This window comes from Trachymyrmex septentrionalis, unplaced genomic scaffold (genome assembly GCF_001594115.1).
Source record: "Trachymyrmex septentrionalis isolate Tsep2-gDNA-1 unplaced genomic scaffold, Tsep1.0 scaffold301, whole genome shotgun sequence".
Lineage (NCBI taxonomy): Eukaryota > Metazoa > Arthropoda > Insecta > Hymenoptera > Formicidae > Trachymyrmex > Trachymyrmex septentrionalis.
The window spans coordinates 14,893-42,477 of NW_017305465.1; the positions used below are offsets into that span (position 1 = coordinate 14,893).

Consider the following 27,585-nt stretch of genomic DNA (forward strand, 5'->3'; position numbering starts at 1 on the left):
ATTAAAAACGCATTTTTATTTTATATAAAAACAGTTATCAAATAATGGAAATAACACAAAACATCCGAAATGAAACGAGGCACAAGTCCGACCCGTTCGAGTGGTTTCACAGATTAGGTTAAATGACATGTTCACTTGTCCTAAATTCGTGCCACTAAATGTTGAGGCATATAAATCCAACTGTTTTAACTGCCATCTTATGATCTAAGTGCTCTCTGGGTTAATTTAGAGCATGTGAACAAACCTCATAATGAAAGCCCAGATCCTCATACGGGCAACAGCGCTTTGACACCAAACGCTGATTGATAAAAAGTTGATTGTGGGGGTAAAATTTATCTCCATCATCTGTTTTTCACCAATCAGCGTTCGATGTTAAAGCGCTGTTGCCCATATGAGGATCCTGGCTTAACCAAGTTAAGAATACATGATGATTGATCACGGACTATTGCTGGATTTACACTGGATCCGACGTACATCGTACGACGCTTTATAACCAATCAGAAAACAGGATTTTGCTTCGTTTATCATCGATACGAAATAAAATTCTGTTCTTTGATTGGTTGCAGAACGTTATACAACACAGAACGTTATATATGCACATCAGATCCAGTTTGAATCCAGCATATGTTTACACCACGGAGTAATAAGAAGGAGACTAAACTTGAATTCTGAAAATAGGCTCGAAACACGATGTCGGAAAACTCATGGAAAGTCGGGCGATGTGATTTTAGTGCCATCACGCCTTGTGGGAAAAGTTGGAAGTATTGACAGTTACGTGATCACAGGCTTTATGCCAATATTTATAGTCAGACCTTGTACTTAAGGCTTCCTTAAATTTATCTTTAGATGCTCAGTAGCCAATGAAATAATTCATAGAATATCTGGTGTTAGAGCATGAAGGCTTAAGGCTCAAACACAATAGGCGTAGGCAATGAGCACAGGCAACAGGGAATAACAAGTCAGTTCTGGGATATAATATCAAACTTATACACCAGAGCTCTGATTGGACAGTTCGTTATTTACTGTTGCCTATGCCTATTGCCTGTGCCTATTTTATTTAAGCCTTTATAGACACGAAGGGAGCATTGTGATTCAGGATATCAATTATGAAACTTTTTTCCTAGGATGAAAAATGAAAAGTGAAAAATTTCTCTATTAACTTCAATGGTTAAACTTTTCTAGAGATAAAGTTTCATGATTAATAACCAGGGTATTAACTAGGGGAATACTCTACTGTAGTTGGTTGGTTCTTACTTTCTGATTCGGATTAAATTTTCGGTGGAAACTAGGCCTGTGTCGAGCAGTGTAACACTATGTCATAGACTATGTCATAATTGAAATACTTGTGTAAGACACATGCTGGATTCACACTGGATCCGACGTGTGTCATATGACATTCTGCAACTCGTCAGAAAGCAGAATTTTATTTAGTATCGATGATACGAAGCAAAATCTTGTTTTCTCTAGTGTGAATCTAGCAATTGTGTTACCTGTGTATGTACGCTGTTGGAAAACACTCAATAATTATACTGTAACGTAACATACTATACTAACTATAGTGTCTACAACGTTGGTACATGCGTATAGAGGACGAAAATTCCATGTAATCTTTCTCTCTCACACGCATCTTGGACACATATTTGGGTCACAGGAGGTATAGGTAATGCTCCCTCTATATGCCTCTATCCCTTTATATGCTGTAAGCTCGCTACAGATTACAAAGATTAGGTTCGATATTTCTTGACGCTAGAAAACAAGCGTTTCAGCGTCGCATGAAAAGGCACCCTAAAATGTGGTCACGGTCCTCCGGCGCCATATTGCTTTAATCCAGCGGTTGACGTCAGCGGGCGCGTCTGTGAACTGTAAAGACAGATAGACGGAGATAGCGCAAGTTTGAAAGAGAGGGAAGAAAGGCGTGCACGATCCGCATCCGCGACGGCACTGACGGCAGTGCACGACAGTGCAGTTGCATGGTTTGTACGGTTGTAGTGGGTGCAGTTGTCGATGAACGTGAGAGACGTAGGACATGGTATATACGGGATCGGCTCGATTCATGGTTCGCCTCGGTTCCCGCATCCTTTATATGACGATACCAATCATATAATGGATTATCAATAATTCAACAGCCGCGTTATACACTTGACGTCTTTTTTTGGCGTTAAATCACGTAAAATCGAGAGATACGCACTACGTCAAATTCGGCAGTCGGCACACCCTTCGCTTCGCGTTCGCGTCGTGTGCGAGCAAAAAAGCCGCGAGTTGATGAGGGAAGGAAGGTGGGAGGGAGAGAGAACGAAACGCGATGGAGGCGCGACGCTGTCCGGTTTGACCGCTAGACGGCCTCCTTCGGCGTGGCGTATTCTTGGTCTCCTTGATTCGACAGGCTGCTAGGCTTGCTCCTTTGATTCTCAGTGTGTTTCATGCGCGCCATGTGCTGCACCGTTGCCGCTCTACCCTGTAAGATAGTCCTCGCGCGTAAAGCCGCGGTTCGATAAGCGTTCACGTAACCGCCGTGCGTTTAGCCAGGATTCCTCCCTCCTCCTCCTGCCTTCCCTTCCGTTCTCTTCTCTCCCCTTCCCTTCCCTTCCCTTCCCTTCCCTTTCCTTTGATTGATCTATACGCTGCTCTCTCGATGCTCGTCGATGCTCCTCGTTGCTCCTCGTGTCTCCGTAGTTCTGGTGTAAACGGTGCAAAGCTGCGTTATTTCTTCGCTCTTTCCTTTCCCCGCCCTTATATGTTCGTCTGGCTCGTAAGCGGCGAACCGTAGGGAAAGGAGGTAAGGTTTCCAAAGGGAAAAGAGAGAAAGAGAAAGGAGGTGATAAGTAGTCACAGGAAAAAGGAGCACAAAAACGACGAGTGTTGGAATCGTTGAATCGGTGTTCTCGGAGTGAGCTCCAACGAGCGAAAGACACAACGGGAGGTAGCGCAAGTGGCGTATCAAGATGGCGCATAATTTGGCACCGAGCGTCAACTGCTCGCTCGACGACATTGACCTGAACGCTCTGAAGGTGCGTATACGTTATAGATATGAAAATGATTCGCTGCCGGCTGCGTGCGTTTCTCCTTTTCTTCTCTTGTCTGCTCTCGTCGCGTGGCCCTTTTCTCTGGACCCACCTGGTTAATCATCTTGTCCACTCGCACGCGTTGATTAACCTCGCGAGAACCGACGACGACGACGACGACGAGGAGGAGAAGGAAGAGGAGGAGGAAGAGGAACTGACATTCTTCACACTTGAGTCCTTCCTTCTCACTTTTTTTCTCTTGTTACGAGTTTCTCCTAATATCGAAAAAAGCCGAGCGATTCGATGCATTCACACACCTTGACAACCGATTTTTTCAGGCCTGATGACAATGTATTATGGGCGATTGATGGTCGCGAATAATGGTTTTTACCGTAAACTCTTGCGCAAAAAGAATCTAAATGGATCAAAAATCGTTATTTATCGTATTTTCACTCCGGCAACACTATTGACAATCCGACAGACGTCACAGATTTAGTTAGAGATTTAGGCCGGATTCATAGTCGGTTCTTATTTTAAAACCATCTTAAATAATGTCTTAAGATGCTAACATGACCTTCTGATTGACTTATGACATTTGAAGACTGTACTTAAGACCTCAAATATAAGAATAGATTATGAATACCTTAGACTACCATGGTTAAAGTCTCGCTACAAATGCTTTGAAGCGTTTAATGAACCAATAGGAAGGAAAAATTTTACAAACTGATCCATTAAAAAACGCTTTAAAGTGCTTGTAGCATCGCGTTGACCATATCCTGAATCTCGTTGCAAGCACTTTTTACGTCTCTCCATCCCATCACTTCTGAAAAAAAATCGAGTAAATAGGTAATAGTACAAGGGAGATAATCGATTCGGAAATGTCCTCTTTAAGAATGCACGAGCAAAGAGCTAGGACTTGTAACGCGTCAGATAAATAACAAGCGAAAAAAGAAAGAAAAAAGTTGACACTGAAAATGCATCGATTAGTTTCTTTAAGTTTATACTAATGACTAAAATACCTTCTTCTATCGCTTGCGATTTACTGCGTTCCGTTTCTTATATTTTTCGACGAAAGATTTGTGCTATCTAATGTCATGATCAGCTTTTAAGATAGCTGATCATCATATATTTTGCTGTCAAATTTTATTGTGTTAGGCACTTGGTCTCGTTTCGCATCAGATTTTTGCATGCATGCATGCAAGTGTGTCCAAGTCCATCCAGTAATATTCAATAACTATTTTTTTCCTTTTGCGATACTTTAAGTGTATCAACTAGAATTACACAAGTTAGCTGAAGATGGCTTGAAGATGGCCGATCGCCATTAAAGTTGCATTAATATACGTATTGTTTTAATACCGTATTCGCCCTTTTATAAATGTCTTTTTTGGTTTGAATCTTGAGAGAGGCCGTTGAATTAATATATATTTTATTATTGTCTTAACTATTTTTATTTGAGACACATAACGAATTATGTTACATTATTAAAAAAATAAATGTAGTCCACGCGAGAATAAAAGATTGCTCCTTGCAGTTGCACTTTTCCGTTAACATCCAAGTTTTGTTTTTTATTCTTGCACTAGACTACATTAGAACTTTTTCTCACTTTCGCCAAATATCAAACATATGTATACCTATATATGTATATCTAACTTTAAGTTCGAAAAATGTTCATATCTACTATAGTTGAACCATAGAAAACAGACCTCTAATTAATTTCATTCCAAGTGCAGAAAGGATAACACAAAACACAAGGCTAGTCTAACCAGAATCTGCTGATCAGAATCACTGACGTTTTCTATTTATACCTATTTAATATTGATCCGTTCTGTCTAAGAGCTCAAAATGCATTTTTTATTTTCCTCATATCGCCTGTACAAATACTCTTTTGGTCTTTTCCTTTTTACTTCGACTTTATTTTATTTTTACTCATTCTATTTCGAGGAGTTGAGCAAGTCATTTGCTCTTTCTCTGGACGATAATCGGAAGAGAAATTTCCACTAGATTGACAATGTTCCTCTTTAATGACAAAAACGGAGCGTTTTACATCTTGGGAATTAATTAATCGGTCGTTTGTGTTTCAGGAACCTGCTGGGATCTTTGAGCTGATAGAAGTCGTCGGCAATGGAACGTATGGCCAAGTTTACAAAGTGAGTTTATTTCGTTCTGCAATTTACATTAGATTCGATGTTACATCGGGACAGTTGTGCGATATTTTTAATATTATTTCTCATATATTTAGTCGTACAACTATTCCTTCTTTGCATATATGTATACATGTCTCAATAACTATTACCACTTAAAATATCTTTTAATTTATAAGGCGTAGAGAAAAATTTATATAACCAAAATTACACAGTGTAAAGGGGGCTATCGTATGATGATAATAATTTTTGTCCAGGTGGAGGCACTTTGGAGATTTCAAGGTCAACTTCGTTTTTTTAATGGAATTATATGAATTTTTTTTACATAATATGATTTCTTTAATTATTCTGCATAAAAATATTAAGACAATGGTAACGACAAATAAATAGTTTACGAGGTATTTTACAGCTTATTTTGGCATATATTGACATAAAATGTTAAATAATTTGTAAACTATTAATTTTTTGATAATTGTACCTTAATACTTTTATGAAGAGAATAATGAGATGAATCAATTGGTGGCAAGAAAACGCAGAGTTGCTTATTTAAAAAATTATCCATTTTGCATATATATTTTTTTATAGCAACTGTTTTGCATACATAGTTTTTTAAAGCAACTAACCAATTAATTCATTTCATTATTCTTAGTTGATGAGTTATTTAACATTTTATGTTAATATATGCCAGAATAAGGTGTAAAATATCTTGTAAACTATTGATTTGTCGGTATTATCTTAATATTTTTATATGCAGAATAATTAGAGAAATCGTATTACGTAAAAAAATTCATATAAATCCATTTAAAAAAACGAAGTTTACATTGAAATCTCTGAAGCGTTTCCACCTGGACAAAAATTATTATCTCCATATGATAGCCCCCTTTACACCGTGTAATTTTCGTTATATACATTTTTCTCTACACCTTATAGATTAGAAGATATTTCAGGTAGTAATAGTTATTGAGACACCCTATATAAATTCTTAGCAATGTATTATTATTACAATTCTCTATCAATTAGTAATATTATCTTTAATTTATATTTGTATTTTAAGATCAACAAATAACGAAATTGTGTTAGAACTTTACAAGGTTTCCGTTTCTCAACATTTCAATGGTAATTGTTATGTACATGTTTTTTACTTATTAAAAAAGAACATAAAGTTAGATTTCATCAGCCATCAGTTTTTGAAAATTCAAAGATCTATTTTTGAAAAAAACTTTACAAATTAAACTATTTACTTCTTTCTTTAACTTTATAAGTAAAGTATACAATAAGAACTAAACAGGAACCTTGTAAATTAGTGTAATTTACAGCTATAATACGAGGGTTTGAAGAGTTTTTAGTCTTAGTATGAAGATGGCATTACTCGTCAAAATCATTCTGTTACTACAATCATACATGCTTTGAAAGATATCTGTGAAAATTGTAGCCATTGTGGATGCTCAGTTGTTGTTTGACAGTCATTTGTGCTATGTCGACATCAGTGTTTCTGTAAAAATGGAGAAAATCGAATATCGACGATTGCCATAACAAAAATTTATAAATTGAGTTTTTAACTACCCACCGTATTCACCAGATTTGATCCTCAATGACTTTTTCCTGTTTCCTAGACTCAAAGTTAGGCTCGGAGGACACAGATTTTTATCAAACGGAAATACTGACATCGACACAAATGACTTTCAAACAATAACTGAGCATCCAAAAGGCTACAATTTTCACAGGTATCTTACAACATGTGTACGACTGTAGTATCAGAATGAGTTTCGATGAGTAATGCCATTTTCATGTTGAGGTTCAACATTTTTTTTAAACGACCCTCGTATGTTACATATATATTACATATAACACAAATTTACATTATTATATACAAAATTCAAAGCAGTTACTAAAAAATTAAAGAGTGAGGGAATTTTTTGAAAACATCTTTTTTTTTAGTGTAGGAAGCACTATATCCGTTACTTGTTGAGAAACAGAAAGTTAATCAAAATTTATTGCACGTTGTGTAATTGACGGATAATTTGCATTAATTGGAAAATATGTACTTTACGTTAAAAATTATTATCAAGTATCAAGATTTACTTTGACTGAATAAGGCTCTTCTGGCTTAACTGTGTTATTTCTTTTTTTATTGTAACGTGTAACGTTTACCAGCTTGAATGCGGGATTCATCAATTATTGATTTCACGATGGCGTGACGACCTTTTCTGTAATATTTTTAATTAACGAGTATGAGGATGCAAAACGACAATAAAAAAGGGCATGTGGGATATTTTTGCGAAAAGGATATAACGCACCTGAGGTTTCTGTGCACAAATGTTATCTTTGATATAATGTTAAAATTTAATCCATTTGATATTTTCTCTAATACATTTTGTTTTATGATAACAATGTCGTGCATGAATAATCAGTCGGTTTGAATAATCTTAAAATTTCTTAGAGTTATCGGAAAATCAAACAAATGAAAAAGAGATTAGAGCTGCATGATAATTTGTTATTACAATCGTTTGTTACTGTTATAATACTAGAAAAACTATTAAAATAACAGGAAAAACGATTATAATTATTCGAGAGCGAATACTCTTTATCGTTGCGTCGTCTCGATAGATAATTTTATTGATCTCTTTATTTTATTTATTTAATAAGATTGGAAACAAGATCGTTTATGTTAAATACATTACTTTAAATATGAAGCGCCACTTACGGTCTGAATATTAAGATGTTGAACTATTATATGTATTCATTTGAATGAATTAATTTCAGAAATGATAATTACGTGCCATATTTTTTGCAATAAGTTTATTACAGCTTTTTAAGATTAAATTTGGAAAATTTGGGGGGATTATTAATATTTCAGATTGATTGCGTTGAAAATCCGATAACCATATCGACACGCAATTATCATTTCTGAAATTAATTCATTTAAATGAGTACATATAATAGTTCAACATCTTAATATTCAGACCGTAGTGGCGCTTCGTATTTAAAGTAATGTATTTATTTATTTATTTATGATTCATGGGGCTATAAGAACTTTTGTGAATGTCGCGATATAAAATGAAACAAGTATCAAATACCTACAGAATGCCATTTTTCGATAGGTATTGCCTTAACGTTACATTCCACAACTGTATTCACATGATGGTGTTTAATTTTCGTGTACGCTTTCGTTATTGTGTTTTCCGTTAGTAATCCGTATCTCTTATCTGTCAGGACTATACAGTATGTTTATATACCACAAGATCTACGTTTCCCGTTTAGGCGTGTTATCGCGAGTCTCATATCCGATTCCCGTTTTGTTTTATAGAAATCTAAGCCCATGCTTGCGTTATAGACGTGGGAAACTTTCGTATTTGATATACGAAAGCAGCATACAGGCGTTCCATTCTCGCGATATATCCCGTGCTCTTGTCGTTTCACGCCTCTGCAGACGAGGCGAGCGGCCCCTCGCCTTAAGAGCATCTCGACGAGTGTTTCTCTTGTTGCTGTGTAAAAAAGAAAGAAAGGAAGATAATGATTTCCCCTTTGTATCGACAAACGGACCCGTGATTGAATTGGTGAGCGCAGAAGTGGCGTGAGTCACATAGTAGGAATTCTTATAGGAAATGAAGAAATCGCTTTTCTCCGTTTAATGCAAGTTGTTTTTGCACTTGTATCCAATCCGTCGCGCAATATGAGAATATCGAGTTGACTGATGCTGTTGTGCCTTCTCGCATGCTCACAAACCTGCTGCAGATGCCATTCCGAATTTCGCGTTCTATTTTATTTCTTGTTCTATTTTCTGCTAAGAAATGCAACAAAGATTACGAGAATAACATATATCTTTGAAATTATACACGGGATGTGCATGGACGATAGAGGACAGCCCATTGAATAAAACATCAAGTTAAGTTTAATTACATGTTAACCAGATAATGAAGAACTGGGCCATAGAAATATAAACGTACGAGTTGAATATGATGACCAAGTCGCATAAAGAGAGAGAAGGTTCTTTACCTGTAACAGAGAACGAAAGAGAACGTGATTCAATTTGAAAAAATTCTCCTTGTCCAGGTTGTCCTTGAGAGAATATGAGAGAATATACTTACCGACGTGAAAAATGCGCGGGAGAGAGAGAGAGAGAGAGAGAGAGAGAGAGAGAGAGAGTTGCGAAAAACGCGAGGATCGTTTAATGTGATTAGAACAAAATAAATCTTTTCTTTAATGAGATTGATATAATTAAATGAAAAATAATGAAAAAATTGCAATAATTAAATATGAGAAAATTTATTGCTACAAAATATGAGAATACTTTGCACTAGTGAATCGACTAAAATTTTAACCGAATAGAATTTTATTAATTCGGCATATATTAATTACATACGTATGCGTCATATTTTGTGAAAACGAAATATTAAAGAAACCGAACTTTTGGAAATACGTTATACTTTGGAATTTTGTCAATAAATATCGAAACGTAAGTTATTCGACATTAAATCGGAGAGATGAACATTTTTACCGATGGGTAAACCGCGGAGGGAATTACGGGGCATTACTGTAGAATTTTTTATGTAATTCCCATAATGCCCTAGCAAGCAATGCTCTGTGTTGAGTGACAGATTTCTTAAATAGTCGTCAACTTCAACAATTAATATCTTCGAGGAGCAGAGCCACGCTTTTTTCTACCAAATTCTTTTGTTTCATGCAAAAACGCGTCGAATAAGCCTAATTTTTTATTGATTTTAATACAAACTATAGAAATCAATGCCTTAAACGGTCTAGCTGGATCTTAAATGTTGATATTATATGATTCTATGTAAATTTATATACTATACATAGTACTATATATAGTCCTTTGAAACGCGCACCGAAACGATTTTTCAGTCTTGAAACGCACGCCCACTTTACTAAACTATCGCAGTAATATCATTGTTAAATTGACTAACAATTTTAATAATTTGATGCTTTTTTGTATCTTCGAACGATCTTAATAATGCTGAGTGATATTAAAATCTGTAAATAATTCTTATTGCGAAAAATATTACCTCGGCTGAGAGTCGAATCTGGATATCTTGCATTCCGGACAAGTGTCCTAAGCCTTTAGATCACCGATGCTATAATATATTATATTGTTTATTAATTTTTCATGCGGTAGTTAAACTGATCTATAACCTAGTCTAACTTAAAGACATGATTGCGAATAACATTACCTATATATTCGATGTGAGCGATAAATAATTTCCCAGTAATGCCCCAAATCTGAACAAATATTTGATTGATAAGGTATAATAAATATATGGTATATATTCCGGGTGTCCGGAAAATCAATACTTCGGGAGATGATTCGAGAGCCAAAAAGGAGGAAAAAAGCTATATAAATATAGATCCGAAAATCAGTAATTTCCGAGTTATAACCACTTTTATATTGTTTAAAAAATTGAAATTTATTTTTTTTTCCATAATTACAATCATATTTTATTTTACATAATTACATGTTTTATTAAAAAATTTTTTTACTTTTTATTTTTTAATTTTCCGATATTTGTAAATACGGTTACTGCATTATTTTTAGATAAACGTAAACAGGTTAAATAAAAATTAAATGAAATGTTCAAAATGACCACCTTCAGCACGAATGTAGGCCCTCATTTTTCTATCAAAGAAATTCCGAACTCTTTGAAAAACATTTGGATCCCTCCTTATTTCTTCGAATCCATGAGTCATTCTTTGTCTTAAGTCAGCAATATTATTAGCCAGAGATCATTTGAATCGAAATTATGGCCAGAGATGGATAAGACGTGGAAGTCCAATTGCTTGGCTCTCAAGATCACCAGATATGAATTCACTTGATTTTTATCTATGGGATCACGTAAAGTCAATAGTTTACAGAAACGCATCCAATAATATTGTTGACTTAAGACATTATGATTATAATTATGAAAAATAAATTTCAATTTTTTAACATAAATAATAAGTGGTTATAACTCGTAAACGACTTATTTCCGAACTTATGTTTATATAGCTTTTTTTTTTTGCTCCTTTTTGACTCTCGAATCACCTCCCGAAGTAAGACCTTGATTTTCCAGACACCCTGTATATGATATAATACAGTACTATAATAAAATAATTAATACTAAGTTAAAATGATATTATTAATTAATGCCTAGTAAGACATAATAATGTCTAGTAATGCCGGCTACTGTTCGGTAATTCCTATACTGATTCTCGAGTAATGTCTCAAATAATTTCCTCCGCGATTTATCCCTCATCGGTTATTATTTCTTTCTCTTTTTTGTCTTATTAATTTGGATAAACGAGCGGGAAACAATTTCCATTCCATTGTATATTGCAGGTAAACAGTGAAACAGACACCGGAGACACTCACATGAATTTTCCCAACTCTCTTGACAATAAAATGAAAGTTGTTCCGTGTGGCACAATTAATTTTCGCATTATTTGCGTTTAGACGATGTGGCCGCACATTAAAATGCAACTGTTCAGCATGCCTCCATCATCATCAACGATCGACCTACTTATACTCACGATGAATGAATTGCAGTAGAAGAGATTCTCGTACATAGAACTGTACATCGGAAAAAGATTTGCACGCGCAAATTTCTTCTTTCTTGTGCTCCTGTCGCAACGGGAAAACACATTTCTGTCACATACTGCGTGCAACGGTTCTCCACTTTGCGTATCATATAATGCGTGGCACTTGTTCGTGCTTTTTAAACGCTTTACTTTCATGCTACGTGGAATGGAAGGAGGATGAGGGGTGAGCGGAAAAAGAGGACGATGACCCGCTGTTGATGACGGTACAGAATCAGTTGAACACGCACGCATATGCGTGAAAACTTGAGCACGACGAATGTGCTTGCACGCGCATATGCTATTTTGCCGTATCGTATTGTCCTGCCGTTTATCTAAATTAGAATTAGAATTCATGATAAAAGCTCGTAATGTATGGAATCTGATTTGCTTTCGTTACTATCACCGTCGCATATCTTCGAGAGATAAATTAGAATAGAATTTAGTTGAGTCATCCACTACATTACTATTAATCGTAGCGAAAGATGAAATCGTTTTTTTGAATTGAAAATGGCACAGCTCTTGAGTGAACTAACGCACTTTCGCTAATAGAAAGGAAATCCTGCGAAAAGTTAATATAAGGACGGAAATTGAAATAAAACTGAATGTGTAAATATTTGCAGTGAAATTTATTGAAAAAGAACGCAAGTGATACAAACAGCGTATATCAGCTATAATCGCACAAGTGTGTATCGATTGAATTTATCACAAATTACGACACGCTTTTCAGAAAAAAAAAAAGATTAAACTATCTTATATTTCTTGATGATACATTAGGGTTATTATGAAAAATAATGATGAGTTAATTCATGTAAAAATGACATCAAATATATTTTCTTCCTCGAGAATGAATAATTTTTATTTGCCTAATGCAGTTTGATAATTATAACTTTGCTAACTATTAATCGAAAAGAAAGAGTTACCCGATAGTCGAAGTCTGTCCTTCATCTTTGTGGATAACTTAGAGATCTTCACAGGGAGAGAGTGGCAAACTGCGTCATGTGATCCGGTCTTTAATTGGACGCGGTCATCAGAGTTCCATAGGGCACGGATGCAGAAATAGGTTAGAATCTAGAGTAAAAGTCGCAGTTTGTCATTTTACAACCGCTTAAGTTTTTATAAGTAATATTACAATATTAATCTGGAAGTATATACCTTCTTTTATTGTACATATATATATGAAATAAAACTACAAATTTTTACATTTCAGATATCTGTATTTTGTGCATATTACGAAATGTCTATCAAATGCAGTGCTCCAAGATGTACAAACTCTAATGAAGAATATTGCTGCATAAGATTGATCAAGATCCTAAATTGAAATAAAAATGGATTAAAGGTGCCATTTCATGTGAAACGTTAAAACGCTTGACGCTCGTTTTGTTCATGCTCATTCTATGTAATTTTATCTATTAGCGAATTCGGGAGATGTACTAGTTAGTGCGCACTGAATGCGAACTTTTTCAGTGCCACGCATTCGGCTTTGCGCACTGTATCAGTGCGTTAATATTGTCGTATTCGATAAATGAAAACTAGTCCAGTGTGTGCTGAATTTATGTTTGGATCAACCGAATGAACTTAATGAGATTTCAAGAAATGTTGCACTGACGTTTCTGACAGTGCAATTTGGCATAGCACTAAAGTGGTTCTGCACTTGCACTATGTCAGGGCAGTACTAAAGCAGAATTAGTGCATGTATGTCGAATTCGTCATATGACGCTAAAAAGTTCGTTTCTGTTCAACTTCCCAGCGCTGGCGGGTTAATTCTTATAATATAAAATAGTAATTATTTAGAATATCCCACTTCACTTATAAAATCTTAATAAAAATATACTCATTCGATGCGTTTTCACTCAAAACAAAAGGATCTGGCAGAAAAACGCGACAAAAATTGATTATTAAATTAAAAAATTATTTAAATGATAATTGTTTAAACAAATTGTGTTTAAAAATACCCATTTTTTGCATAAACAAACATCGGATCGAAAAAATACTAAGAATAAAAGTTTTGTTTTTGAGTGTAGAATAGCACTTTTAGTTTTTTTAAAATAGGCATTTTTAAACAATTTGTTTAAACAATTATTGTTTAAACAATGAATTTTGCAAAACGAAAAAATATGGGTAATTTTTTTTTCGTTTATGCTATGAATCACGTATTCAGTTTAGTGCTATTACGGCTGTATTAGGCATGGGCCTTAATGGATTAAGATATCTGTTATCCCGATTCAATATAGCGCTATGTATATGTTCTGCATTAATTACACAAATTCACTGTTTTAAAAACAAATTTTCTGCTTCACAAATACAAATTCACTGTTTTAAAAACACAAATTTGCTGCTTTAAAAACACAAATTCTCTGCTAATGCAAGCAAAGAATTTGTGTTTGTAAAGCAGCGAATTTTTTAGAACAGTGAATTTGGGTTTTTGAAGCAGTGAATGTGTCTTTAAAGCAGTAAATTTGTGTAATTAAAGCGGGATAACAGATATTTTAATCTCTAAAATTTCTAATCTTAACGCTTATAACTCGATTCACGAAGCTGACCGCCGCGTTTTTTTGCTAGATTCTTTTGTTTTGAGTGAAAACGCGTCGAATGAGTATATTTTTATTATTATTTTAGGTGGGGTGGAATATTCTAAATAATTGTCGAACATATTGAATTTTAAATTCCAAAATAAATAACACAGTGATACATAGCAGAAATCTATGTCTCTTCGCTACAGATTACAAAGTTAGGTTTGATATTTCTTAACGCTAGAAAACGAGCATTTCAGCGTTGCATGAAAAGGCACCTTAATGCTGTTAGAATTCTTGATTGGAAACCTTCAAAATCAGCTGTACTGTGTAAGGTTAGTAGCGTGTATATAAATGTTTTATTCTATAACTCCCGTCAACACCAACGAAAATAACATCAATGTTATAATTTCTCACTTAATATCAATATATTAAATCCGTATTACAAATAAAACTAACTAAGACTCCTTATAATTCAAAGAACTGGAAAGAATATGGGCAGTAGAAGTCGAACGTAGAAGATAATATATCTGTGCGCAAATAATATATCTGTGAAGTGTGAAACTTCTTTATTCACTAAAACGCGCTTACATGTTTCGGCTCACTTTTGAGCCCTCCTCAGAGACAACAAAAATTAATATACATAAACTGTGAATAAAAATTATCCTATCATGGTGAGCACTCTTACCTCGAATTTAAACGCCAAAAAGAGAGAAATAAAACGAAAAAAGAAAAAAGAAAGATGAACGAAAAAAGGAAATAATGGAAATATCGAAATAGAAAATATTGTAATATATTGATGTTACGTTAATGATAATTGATGGGACAGATATTTTTCTTTGATGTGTATCTCTTATTTTAAATTTATTTCCATTTATCAGAATTATTCCACATTGGTAATAAAGAATTTTAAGGAAAGGTGCCATATCAAGTTTGTTTTATCTGTCCCGCCAACTAGCATTAACGTAGCATCGATATGTTATAATTTTTTACACTATGTAATCGTTACACAGACTCGCATTATATTGAATTTAATATAATGATACTGAATGAGAAATTATAACATTGATGTTACAATGTTTTTGTTGGTGTTTGCGGGAGTTATAGTATAAAACATTTGTATGCATGCTTTGATATCTCTAGTATAGTTGATTTTGAAGGTTTCCAATCAGGAATTCCAGCAGCATCATTTCATTTTTGTTTTAATTTAGGACCTTAGTCAAATCTTATACAGTAATATTCTTCTTCATTAGAGTTTATGCATCTTGGAGCACTGCACCTGACAGGCATTTTGTAATATGCACAAAATACAGATATTTGAAATATAAAAATTCATAATTTTATTTCATATATATTGTACAATAGAGGAAGGTACATACTTCCACGATTAATAATATGTATTACTTTTGTACACTTGACCAGTTGTAAAATGATGAACTGCAACTTTTTCAACTCTTCTCTAATCTATTCTAACTTATTTTTGCATCCCCGTGAATGCAGAAATAGGTTAGAATAAATTTGGAGATTTGATGACCGCGTCCAATCGAAAAGAGACCGGGTCACATGATGCAGTTTGCCATTCTCCTTGTGAGGCTCTCTAGGATAACTTGATTAAACACTTCTTAATTCGTCATTTTGAGGCAATTGCTCGGCAGAGATTCGAGTATTCCGATTCTGCCTATAAGTTAGCCCCTCTCTTACTTTTGTAATTAACTTATTTTGAGAATTGTGCTAGATTTAGGTTTTTATATTATGTTTGAACATTAAATTCAAAATATGAAAAATACGTTAGGAAATTATAAAAAAGGAAATTATAACAATTATTTCTTAGGCCAGGTTCCCACAATTTTTTAAATTTTCATGATTGTGCTAGCACAGTACATACAGTAAGTCAAGTAAGAGCGTGGTCAAGTTAATTTATAAAAAAATATATTAAATAAAATTTTTATATGCATATATGAATAGTACTCGATCAAATCAAAGATGCAATTACATTAGTAATGCGACCAATCACCATCGGCATCGATAATTGTCTGGCATCTTCGAGGCATGCTTTCGACCAAATTAACGGCATATTCTAACGATAAGGTTCTCCAAATCCGTCGAATCTCGCGAGATAGCTGCTTTAAAGTATAAGTGCATTTTTCACGAAGCTTGTGCTTAATGTATGCCCACACATTTTCGATAGGATTTGCGTCGGGCGACTGCGACGGCCAATCCAATGTAACTATGCCAGATTGTTGTTTCCACTCGATACAGAGCTTGCTGCAGTGTTTGGGATCGTTGTCCTCCTGCAAAATCCAATCCTCATTTTTGTCGATAAACCAACGTTCGGCAGACAGTAACAAAGCCTTTTTATAGATTTCGAGCATTTTCTCGGCGTTCAGGTTGTAAGTAAACAAGTACAAAATGCCGAAACCCTGCTTTGAAAAGTAGTCCCAAAGATGCACCTTTACTCCATGTTTAACGGTCCGCTCGACAATTTTATTTCTGGAAGTTGACCAGGTTCGTTTGAGGGTACAACGTGCCCATATGGAACATTCGTCAGTAAAAATTACGTTGCTAAAGTCTCGATCAATGTTCTCGCGTGCGAGTCGCTTCGTCACATGTTTTTCATTCAACAGAGGTTTCTTCACTGTGTTGCACCATTTCATGTTATTAGCCTTGAGATAAGTTCGAATAGTTTCATATGATATATCTAAATCTTTCTGCTTCAATTTTGCTTGATGCAGTGTTAAGCTAGGATTCCGCGAAAACAGATTCACTATTTTTTTATAGTCTTTTTTGTCCACTTTGCATATCGAGCCACGTTCCGGTAAATCATCGACATTTTTTGCCACATTATATCGCTGCACCCACTTCTGTACGAATGATTTCGACTTTTTCATATATTTAGCAGCCGCTAATTGTGACATTTTTGGATCTTTCGGGTGAGTGCAGAGGAACACAGCTTCATAGCGTGATGCGTATTTGGTACTCATGGCGCTTAATGTGATTCTCTTAAGAAAGTTCAATGACAACTGAATCTTCCTTGATAGTGCATCAAGGACAAAGGTGTCCTCTATGGATTCATGATAGATTTAGGGCGATATCTTTTATTAGCTTTGAGTAAGGCCGACCACGCTCTTAGTTGACTTACTTAGTACAGTTCGCTGTCGACACCTTTGATGTCAGCGTGTACGAAATTGAACTGTATATGCGCGAATTAAGAAAGTAACCAATCATGGATCTGTTTTATATAGCTGCATTAGACTGCATTAGACTGCACTAAAAACTTTCTATCTCGTTTTCTGTTCACTAAAAATTATATCTTAACTTATTTCGTTTTAGTACAATAAATGTACACTATAATTGAGCTACAATTGCTACAAAAGAACAGACTTTAGGGTCGATTATGTGTTTTGAAATGACATAAAAATTACCAAAATGAGCGAATTTACCAAGTATTGATTAATGAAATTATAAATATTCTAATGAATTTGCTCACTTTTATAATTTTCACTTTTCAAGATACACAATTAACCTTCTTATTTCACATTAATCTTCTATTTTATTTTCTTTCCCTTTTATCTTGTCTTCTGTTTTTTTAAATTTATATATGCACTAGACATTACATTTGAAATCATATATAAATTTAATAAAAATAATAATTAAAAATAATAATTAAAATAATAATTAAAATTATAATTAACGGACTCTCCAAATTTAAAAGTAATATGAAGTATAATGGCGAATAAGAGTCAGGCGCTTAACTCTTACCCATTATATTTTATAAAAAATAATAAATAAATAGCTCATAATTATACTGCATAGACAATTAAAATTTTGAAACTAATAAAGATACATACGGAAAATTATAAATATTGATTAATAAGAAGGAAATATATATCATATACGCATCAATAGAAAAACAATAATGCACAATGAAAAAATGTTATCAAATAATATATAGGATAAACATATTTTATTTAAATGTTATTTCCCACAAATAGTGGGAAAATATTTTGTAAATCTATAAAATACTATGAATTTACAAAAAATATAAATTTATAAGAAAATTAATAAATAGGAAGTATATTTGTACACAATAACAAAAATATCTTTGTATTAGAAAGAGTTTATTTCAAAAGACATTATTAATATGTTTTTACAAATATGTATATGCACAATTATAACTGTATACTAAAAATATACAGGATGTTAAAATAACTATTCAGTATATGGTAGATAGTACATATCATATTGTGAGTAAAAAAAACCTCGTGGACATAGGTTGAAAGCTCAACTATTTCTGAGATATAAACATTTTTGTATATTAGCATCATGAATGACTTATTTGCTAAAATCCGAACTATGGACAAAGAATCCGAGCGCTAAAGACCACGCGTAAGAGTAAAGTGCCCTTAATATCGTTGTGCCAGTGAATATGAGGATTGTGCTGACTTGTGCTGGGTTAACACAACTCAAATATACAATATTGTTGACGTCGAAGAATTACAAAGCCAAGTTATGGATAAAAAAGTTGAACGCTAAGGGTTGCGTGCAAGAGTAAAGTGCTCTTAAGGTGCATTCAGATGCAAGCATCAAGCGAGACGATATCGACAACGGCGTAAAAAATATTTTTTATGCCACTATCCGTATTGTTCCGCTAATTGGTTGCTGCTTCCGCTGCTTGACACTTGCATCTAAATGCACCTTTAATATCAATTGTGTCCAGGACTTTGAAGGTTGTGCTGACTTATGCTAGACTAGCAGCACATCTCAGATATGTAATTTTATACGTTTTATAAGTTAGTGAAACAAAGTGAGCAGAATCAATCCAAACTAATTTTTTTGAGGTCAATTATATTCAATTTAAGCGATTTTAGTTTGAATGGAGCGATGGTGTTGCCATATTTATTGAAAATTAATATTTTGAATACCCAATATTTTATCGAAGAATCTTCTAGAAAGTCATAGTAGTCATACTGGAAAATGATCTAAATCTTTTTAGAATAATAGTTTTCTCAGTTGTCTTTACATTTGATGCCGATGCTCTTACAATATATATTATAATTCAAATAATACATGTCAAAATCCCCAAAAATGATCAATATTTAATTTTCTGTATAACTATCAACAAATGGGTGTGTGTGCACACGTACGTGTGTGTGTGCGTTGTGCTTGGTTCGAAATAAATGAGTCGGAAGCTGAAGACTTATAAAACAAAAAATATAATTAAAAAATGTATAAAGATGATAAGCAAATAGTTTGATACGTAAAAGGGGACTCACGTGGATTAAGCATCCAACTCAATAGTATTTTGGAGCGCACACTTACACCTCTCTACCTCCACAAACATACACCCACTTGCTGATAGTTTATATAATACAGAAAGTCAAATTTTGAGTATTTATTGAGTTATTTTTGAGGATTTATTGCTATGTATTGTTTGAATTCTAATATATGTATAAGAGCGTCGGCATCAAATGTAAAAAGAATTGAGAAAACTCTGTTGTTCTAAAATAATTCAGATCATTTTCTAATATGACTATCATGATTTTTTTAGGGGGGGGGGGAGTGAAACTCGCTATGCGTGGAAAGTCGTGCACTCCTTGACAGGGGGGAGGTGAGGTGAAACTCGCTTTACATGGAAAGTCGCCTCTTGACAGGGGATTTTAAAAACAAATTCTCCGCTTTAAAAATATAAATTTTTTGCTTTAAAAACAATGAATTATTTTTTATATAATTTTTATTTTTACAGCAGAGAATTTGTTTTTAAAGCAGAAAACTTGTATTTTATAGCAGAGAATTTGTGTTTTAAGGCGGAATTTGTGTTTTTAAAACAGAATTTATTTTTAAAGCCTTCTGCCAAGAGACACGATTTTCCGCAAAGCGAAAAAAAAGTCTATTCGCATCTCCCCCTGTTAAGGGAAAGTACTGCTGAAATATGTACCTTCAAAAATTGTGCGCTATTCATAAAAATTGGTTTGTTCTTAACTTTTTAATGTAAGACAAGACTAACAAACGACTGAAAAGGTCAATGACCTTGAGCTCCTTGAGGGTCAAGGACAGTGGTTATTTGGGGCGAAAAAAAATAAGTTTTACCCACATCTTTTTGGTATACAGGGTGTCCCATTTTAAGTGTCCACCCTAAATATCTAAAAAATAACGCGTTGTAGAAAAAAATTTTAAAGATAAAAGTTTTGTGTTTTGTTCCGGGCTATTTAATGACGACCTTTATTCGACCTTAGCCACAACCTTGAAGGTCATATGAAGGTCAAATCTAATTTTTTTAAATGGGAACCCCCATTTTTTATTGCGAATTTGGAAAGAGCAGGAAATTTTACGTTCAAATATGACCTTGAACATGTACTGGACAACGACCTTCAAGGTCATTCCAAGGTCATATTTTTTTTTTACGAGAACCCGTTTCTTTCATTGTGGATTTGAAAAGAGTTAAATGTTCACGTTCAAGTATGAACTTGACTATGTCCTGATCTACGACCTTCAAGATGATCCAGGGTCAAAGCTGTTTTTTGAATGGAAACCCCTATTTTTTATTGTGGATTTGGAAAGAGCGGGATATTTTATGTCCGAAATGATAGTTTATAATATATATGCTTCAGTAACCTTCAGAAAGTGAAATGTTTAAAGTCGCTAAATGTTGTCAAATATGTATTGAATCGTACTGCAACTGTTTTCTTTGTTGCATGTACTCTGTTCGCATCAATATCGGTAACCATGTAAAAGGTTTCTTGCACTTATTTTGAAAACAGCAAATCTGATAAATAATGGTTTTAACAAAAAATGTCGCACATGAATTTTTGTACGAAAATGTTTTAAGGAGAGTAAACTATCAAGCACGTGTACCGCCGGCATTAGCATTACCCGATGTGCACCACTCAGTTTGAAGGAAATCTAAATAGTTGTTACCATTTAAATGTTCCTCAAAGAAATGGGGTCCCACAATATGTGGGGGGGGGTTAATAATGCCAACCCACACGTTAAGCGACCATTGGCGCTGAAACTCCTTATGTCTTTTCCAGTGTGGATTAGAAACTGCATAGTAATGCATATTATGCCTATTAACATCACCTCTATTGGTGAAGGTAGCTTCATCGCTGAACAGTACCATTTTAACGAATGCTGGATCTGCTTCCACCTGGCCTTGCACCCAGTTACAGAAAGCTAAACGTCGAGGATAATCAGTCTCTTCTAATTTTTGAAGCATGTGAATGTGATATGGGTGGAATTTGTGAGCCTGCAGAATTCGATTGGCCGTCGATTTTGGGATACCATGATGCTTTTCGATTTCTCTGGTTGAGATATGAGGATCTACAATACCAGCTGCCACAATAACTGTAGATTTTACTTCACCAGCACCTGATTTGCGTCGCTCTCTTTTTAAACTTCCGCTCTCAGCTCTAGTGCAAAGTCTTTTTATAGTCTTTCGATTAGGATGACGCTTGTTCGGATATTTTTCAGCATAAAAGCGCGCTGCTAGAAAATAATTATCCTCAGCTCGACCAACTTGACGAATCATATCTACAATTTCATTAGGTGGATAATCACCCATGATAATGGTTTACAAAAAAAAAACAGGAAAAATTTAAAGTAACCGCTCAATTACTTCAAAGAACAGAAATCCAAAGATCTTGTTAATGCTCAAGACTATAGCAAAATTTGTTAGTTTGTTTTTATGAAATAAACATTGAGTACAATTAGAATAAATGGCAATCCGCCTTCCGCATGAAAATTAATAATCTTCCAGTTATTCAAGTGAACAAACGATACCAACAAAGTTCAAATTTTCTGAAGAGAACTGACAAAATTCAAATTTTCCGACAAAAGTAGCCAAGTTCAAGTTTTGCAGCAAAATAATTAAAATACATTTCAGATATTAGTGTATGCGAAAATTGGTATTCCCTGCAAATTTCGGTACATCACAATAATAAATTAATTTTTATAAGCTGTAACACTATTTAATGATTTTCAGAACATGGACACCAGTGCAAATATCTCTAGTTAAAGAAATATCAATTGATCCTGGTATGGGTACAATATCTGTCAACTACGATTATCACTCAGAAATGATGAAATTCGCATGTTAAGAAGGAAAATTAGTTTATTAGGTATTAAAAATTTCAAACTTGAAGAGGCACATACAATAATGTAAAATTGCTTCTTGGGGACAAAAAGAAAGCTAGTACAAAGGCAATGATAAAAAAAAAATTAATTCCAGTCAAATTCTATTCTTTTACGAGAAAATTGAAAAAAAAAAGTTTTCGTTTTTTGAGAAGAAAATGTTTTTTGTTCAAGTTATTATCCAAAGAATGGAATTGTTATAAAAATTCCACTTTCGCACGTGATAAATGAAATATTTAAAATTTAATTAAATATTTATTTATCTTTTATGTAATACACAAACAATAAGATGATAAAAATACACATTTTTAATATTGTAATATTTTTCATTAAATTAATACACAAAAGTTGAAATTTGTTAGTCATCGCAGTGAATGATAAATTAAATCTTAATAGTTTTCGCGGCAAATATTAAGTTTTGATAGTCTTCGCGGCAAATATTAAATTTTAATAGTCTTCGTAAGAAATCTGAACTTTGATAGTTTCCGTAAGAACCGTCGATATTGTAATACATTGTATCTACATAAAAGTGCTGCAAAGAATGAATGAAAGAGAGAATTCAAAGAGCATTGCAAGATGTCTTCTTCAAGACGTGAGAAATTCCTTTCAAGGAAGGATTAACAAATGCATCGAAGTTAATGAAGAGGCATTTAAACATTTTAAATAGATCCCTAAACCTGATTGCCATGGTTCCTCGGATATTTCCTAACTACCAAATTACACCAACATACAAACACACACGCACACACACACACACACACGCGCGCGTACACGATCGTACCTTTCAGGGCCAAATCATGTGCAAAATCCGACCGTGCTTTCGCCCTGTGGTGCACATCGGGTAAGGATAATGCCGACGGCACATGTGCTTGATAGTTTACTCTCCTTAAAACACTTTTGTATAAAAATTCATATGTTACATTTTTTGTTAGAATATTATTTATCAGATTTGCTGTTTTCAAAATAAATGCAAGAATCTAATAAAAGTCATGTTTTTCTCGCAGTTTTTACAAAATTAAAGCTTATTCCTAGATTCATCCTTCTTTTACATGGTTACCGATATTGATGCGAACAGAGTACATGCAACAAAGACAACAATTGCAGTACGATTCGATACATATTTGACAACATTTAGCGACTTTAAATATTTCATTTTCTGAAGGTTACTGAAGCATACGTATGTATTATAAACTATCATTTCGGACGTAAAATATCCCGCTCTTTCCAAATCCACAATAAAAAATAGGGGTTTCCATTCAAAAAACAGCTTTGACCCTGGATCATCTTGAAGGTCGTAGATCAGGACATAGTCAAGTTCATACTTGAACGTGAACATTTAACTCTTTTCAAATCCACAATGAAAGAAACGGGTTCTCGTAAAAAAAAAATATGACCTTGGAATGACCTTGAAGGTCGTTGTCCAGTACATGTTCAAGGTCATATTTGAACGTAAAATTTCCTGCTCTTTCCAAATTCGCAATAAAAAATGGGGGTTCCCATTTAAAAAAATTAGATTTGACCTTCATATGACCTTCAAGGTTGTGGCTAAGGTCGAATAAAGGTCGTCATTAAATAGCCCGGAACAAAACACAAAACTTTTATCTTTAAAATTTTTTTTACAAGTTATTTTTTAGATATTTTGGGTGGACACTTAAAATGGGACACCCTGTATATAGGACGTATCAAAAGTCTGGAAACGGTCGAATATCTCGAAAGCAAATCGTTTTTGGGAAAAATGTTTCAGATAAGAATTGTAGGGTTTAAAAAGCTCTATTCACCGATTACAATACATTATTGACCTTGGGTAGCGTCGCCAAGGTCATAACAAGGTCAAATCGATTTTTTAAAATGAAACACTATTTTTTATAGTAAAATCTAATAGCTAGTATCAAGAGCTTTTCAAAACAGTATAAATTTTCAAACAGTATAATATATAAAGTTATTTTTCATTACGTACTTTTATTTATTTAATTATTAGACTTAAAAGTTATAGTACCGTCGGCATTAGCATTAGGTAAGGTCCGACAGCTAAAACTTCTTGAATGTTATTTAGAATCATGTCCTTGATAACATTTGTCAAGATCAAGATCACTGGAAATTATTTCTTTTATTTTGATTTTTGAACTAAAAATTTATTTTTACGTAAAAATGAAAATAAGAAATAAAACCTTTAGTGACTTGACAGTTATTAGATTTTGTCATCAAAAATAGGGTGTTTCATAAAAAAAATCGATTTGACTTTAACTAGATAACCCTTGGTGACGTCATCCAAGGTCAAACAATGTTTAGTGAATAGATGTTTTTAAACCTTACAACTTTTGTCTGAAATATTTTCTCAAAAATGCTTTGCTTTTGAGATATTCGACTGTTCTTAAATTTTTTATATATCTTGTATATAATTTTGAGGAACATACAGTCTATTTTGTTCTTTATGAATAAATTGTTAATTACCCAATAAGTCATGGCCGTTAATTAGAATCGACGTTGAAATTATCAGATTGACATCGATTTGACATTAATTCGATTTTTCGCTGCATGATAAATTACATTTTAAAAATAAATTTTTTTTTAATCTCTACGCGTGAATACTTTTTGCTTTTCACTGTATGTATGTACATTAGTCTAATCAAAATCATAACCACATTCAAGTCTGTATTCTATGATAACTGATTGTTGTGTGACGCTTTTGCTAATGTTATTTGATTTCTATGCTCGTCAATTCTGTTCTTAGTAGTCTACGTGTCTGTTCCACATATGTTGAATCGCAATCTATTTCTTTGAGGGATACATTTTTTTTCTACCTGACGGATTTCTGTGAAATTTTGCATTTTTATGTTTTTTGGATCGCTGATTACGAATCTGAAATCAGATATCAAAAATTCGAAATGGCAGATTCAATATGGCTGTCATATAGGAATAAATTAATGTAAATTTAAATAAATATGAAATGTATGTTTATTTAATTTATTATTTTAGTAAACATTAAACATTGTTAATAACAATAACATTCATTTTGGCTCATTAGTCTTTTAATTTTTAATTTTTAATTGAATATGGCTTTAACAAAATTGCACTTTCAGTTTTCGACTTTTTCAGAAAGATAAAAGTCCAAACTTTAATGTTAGATCTTCTTAAAATTGCTCGAATGTTTGGTTTATGTATTATGAATTTATGAAAATGGTCAAAAATACATTCTTTTGCAGGATTTTAATTCCTTCTTCCGTACGAACCTTATCTGAGAGACAATATTTGAGGTTTGTATTCAGCACATCCTGTTTACTAAAGAATGATTTTTCATGATAAAAATGCAAAAACTTGTTACGTAGTGTAATTTTTATCTTTATATGGTAGACCAATAATTTTTTATGAAAAATATAACGTTCAAAAAATTCTGGAAAATGTATATATTATATTTTAACATACGAAGAATATTTAGTACAATTTTCAGTTTATCTTAAATACTTTCCAAGAAATCACATTTCTTTTGTAAGAAATGTTCTTTTTTCAACTTTATTCTTTATAAATTATTAGAGAAAAAAATAATTGGTATGATGGCTATGAAAAACATATAAAGTAAGTAATATTATAATATAGCAGAAAAATGTAAAATCATAATTGGTTTCATTAAACTGTAAGCACATCTGAAAAAGGAAGAATAAAAAGATGGAAAGAAGTATATTTCGCAAAGAGTTAAACAATTATTTATCTTGTAAACCAGTGCTGAGTTTGACTTGCACATTTCGGCCGATTTTCAGGTTAGTTTCTGTCTCTATTTCACCAATTTGCGCACAATGCCGATCGGCGTACATATCTCAAAATGAATTAATATTTGCACCATTATTCGTGAACGCATCACTTTGTATTTGTTGTGTCTGTGAAGTTAGCCCCAACAATAAAATTCCATAATTTTGATTAGAGTTCCCGTTTCTTTTTGACGAGACGAAGAATTCTTTATAACAAGAGTTTCGTTTTTAATAACTATTTTTAAATAATTTTAAAAAAATGAGATGCTAACTTCTTATCAAAATTTGAGATCGAACAGTTCTGAGCAGGTTAATAGCTCTATTTTGTGAATATCTAGAGTTTCTAATACATAAAAAACAATTTTGACACAACAAAATTAATAAAAAAATAAATAAAAAATTTTTGAAAAAATTCGATGTCGAACTTAGAAAATTTTCAATGTCTGAAAATTTTTTAAAAGTTTTAGTAGTTCTAATTGGAATTGTGGACAGATGAGTTCTGTCGAAAAATATTAGGTCACAAAGCGATTGGATGGTTATATAAGGAGATACGTGCTTTTGCAATCGATTTTTAAATTTTATTTTATGTGCCTCTTTTATTTTTGGATCTATTATCTGTGTTGGTTTTAATTGTTGAGAACTCTTTGAAATAGAAAGAATAACAATTAACATGTCACAGAGTTATTGTATAAAAAATTTTTTTTAATTTTTAATTTTTTTAAAATTAATTTTGTTATGTGTCAAAATTGTTTTTTATGTAACAGGAATTCTAGATATTTACAAAAGAGAGCTATTAAGCTGCTGTTCAGAACTTCGATTCGATCTCAATCTTCGATAAAAAGTTAACACTCCGTTTTTTTTTAATTATTTTAAAAAAATGGAGATTATTGAGCGAAACTCTTGTTATAAACTATATAAAACTCTTCGTTTTATCAAAAGAAAACTCTATTCAGAACTATGGAATTTTAATGTTGGGGGGCTAATTTCACAGACGCATATTTGTTAATCATTATACAATTTATCTAATACATCACTTAAATATTCAGATTTGTGATTCTTTTCTAAAACGTGAATTCCAATTGTTGTCATTGATTGAAATTGAAGATTTGAATTAATGTAGTATACCGTCAGTCCGAGAAAACTTTTGGTGTTAAGTACATCTATCCATATATCTATGATAAGGACGAAGTGTTAATATTTATAAAATCGGCTTTTAATTTATAATATCATATTTATTAACAATAAGTTACTGTAGTACGTCCCAGTACTTTATAAAGCGGAACAGCCGTTTTTATGAAATATTTGAATCCTTCATTTCCGATATCGGCAAAGATAAGTTATCTTTTACCGTTATATATATAAGTATGCATTTGTTAATTTTGAAGTAATTATATCATCTGAAAGATTAAAAATGTAATAAAGTAAGATTTTGAAGATTTTTTGAAATGATATATATATATATATATATAGATATATATATATATACGTATAT

The 27,585-nt window shown here is 33.1% G+C and overlaps 1 protein-coding gene across 13 annotated transcripts in view; it reads left to right on the top strand.

Annotated features, from left to right (window-relative positions):
• The first annotated feature begins 1,892 nt into the window (after positions 1-1,892).
• LOC108749600 (traf2 and NCK-interacting protein kinase) overlaps positions 1,893-27,585 on the top strand; it is an 86,519-nt gene continuing 60,826 nt past the window's right edge. For 10 of the 13 annotated variants that reach the window (XM_018488382.1, XM_018488386.1, XM_018488389.1 and 7 more), the window contains exons 1-2: positions 1,893-3,008; positions 5,084-5,149. In XM_018488382.1, the coding sequence (XP_018343884.1) occupies positions 2,943-3,008; positions 5,084-5,149 (132 nt within the window). In that variant the 5' untranslated portion in view covers positions 1,893-2,942. The remainder of the gene's footprint in view (positions 3,009-5,083; positions 5,150-27,585) is intronic. The other 3 variants (XM_018488393.1, XM_018488394.1, XM_018488395.1) reach the window with 2 other exon arrangements.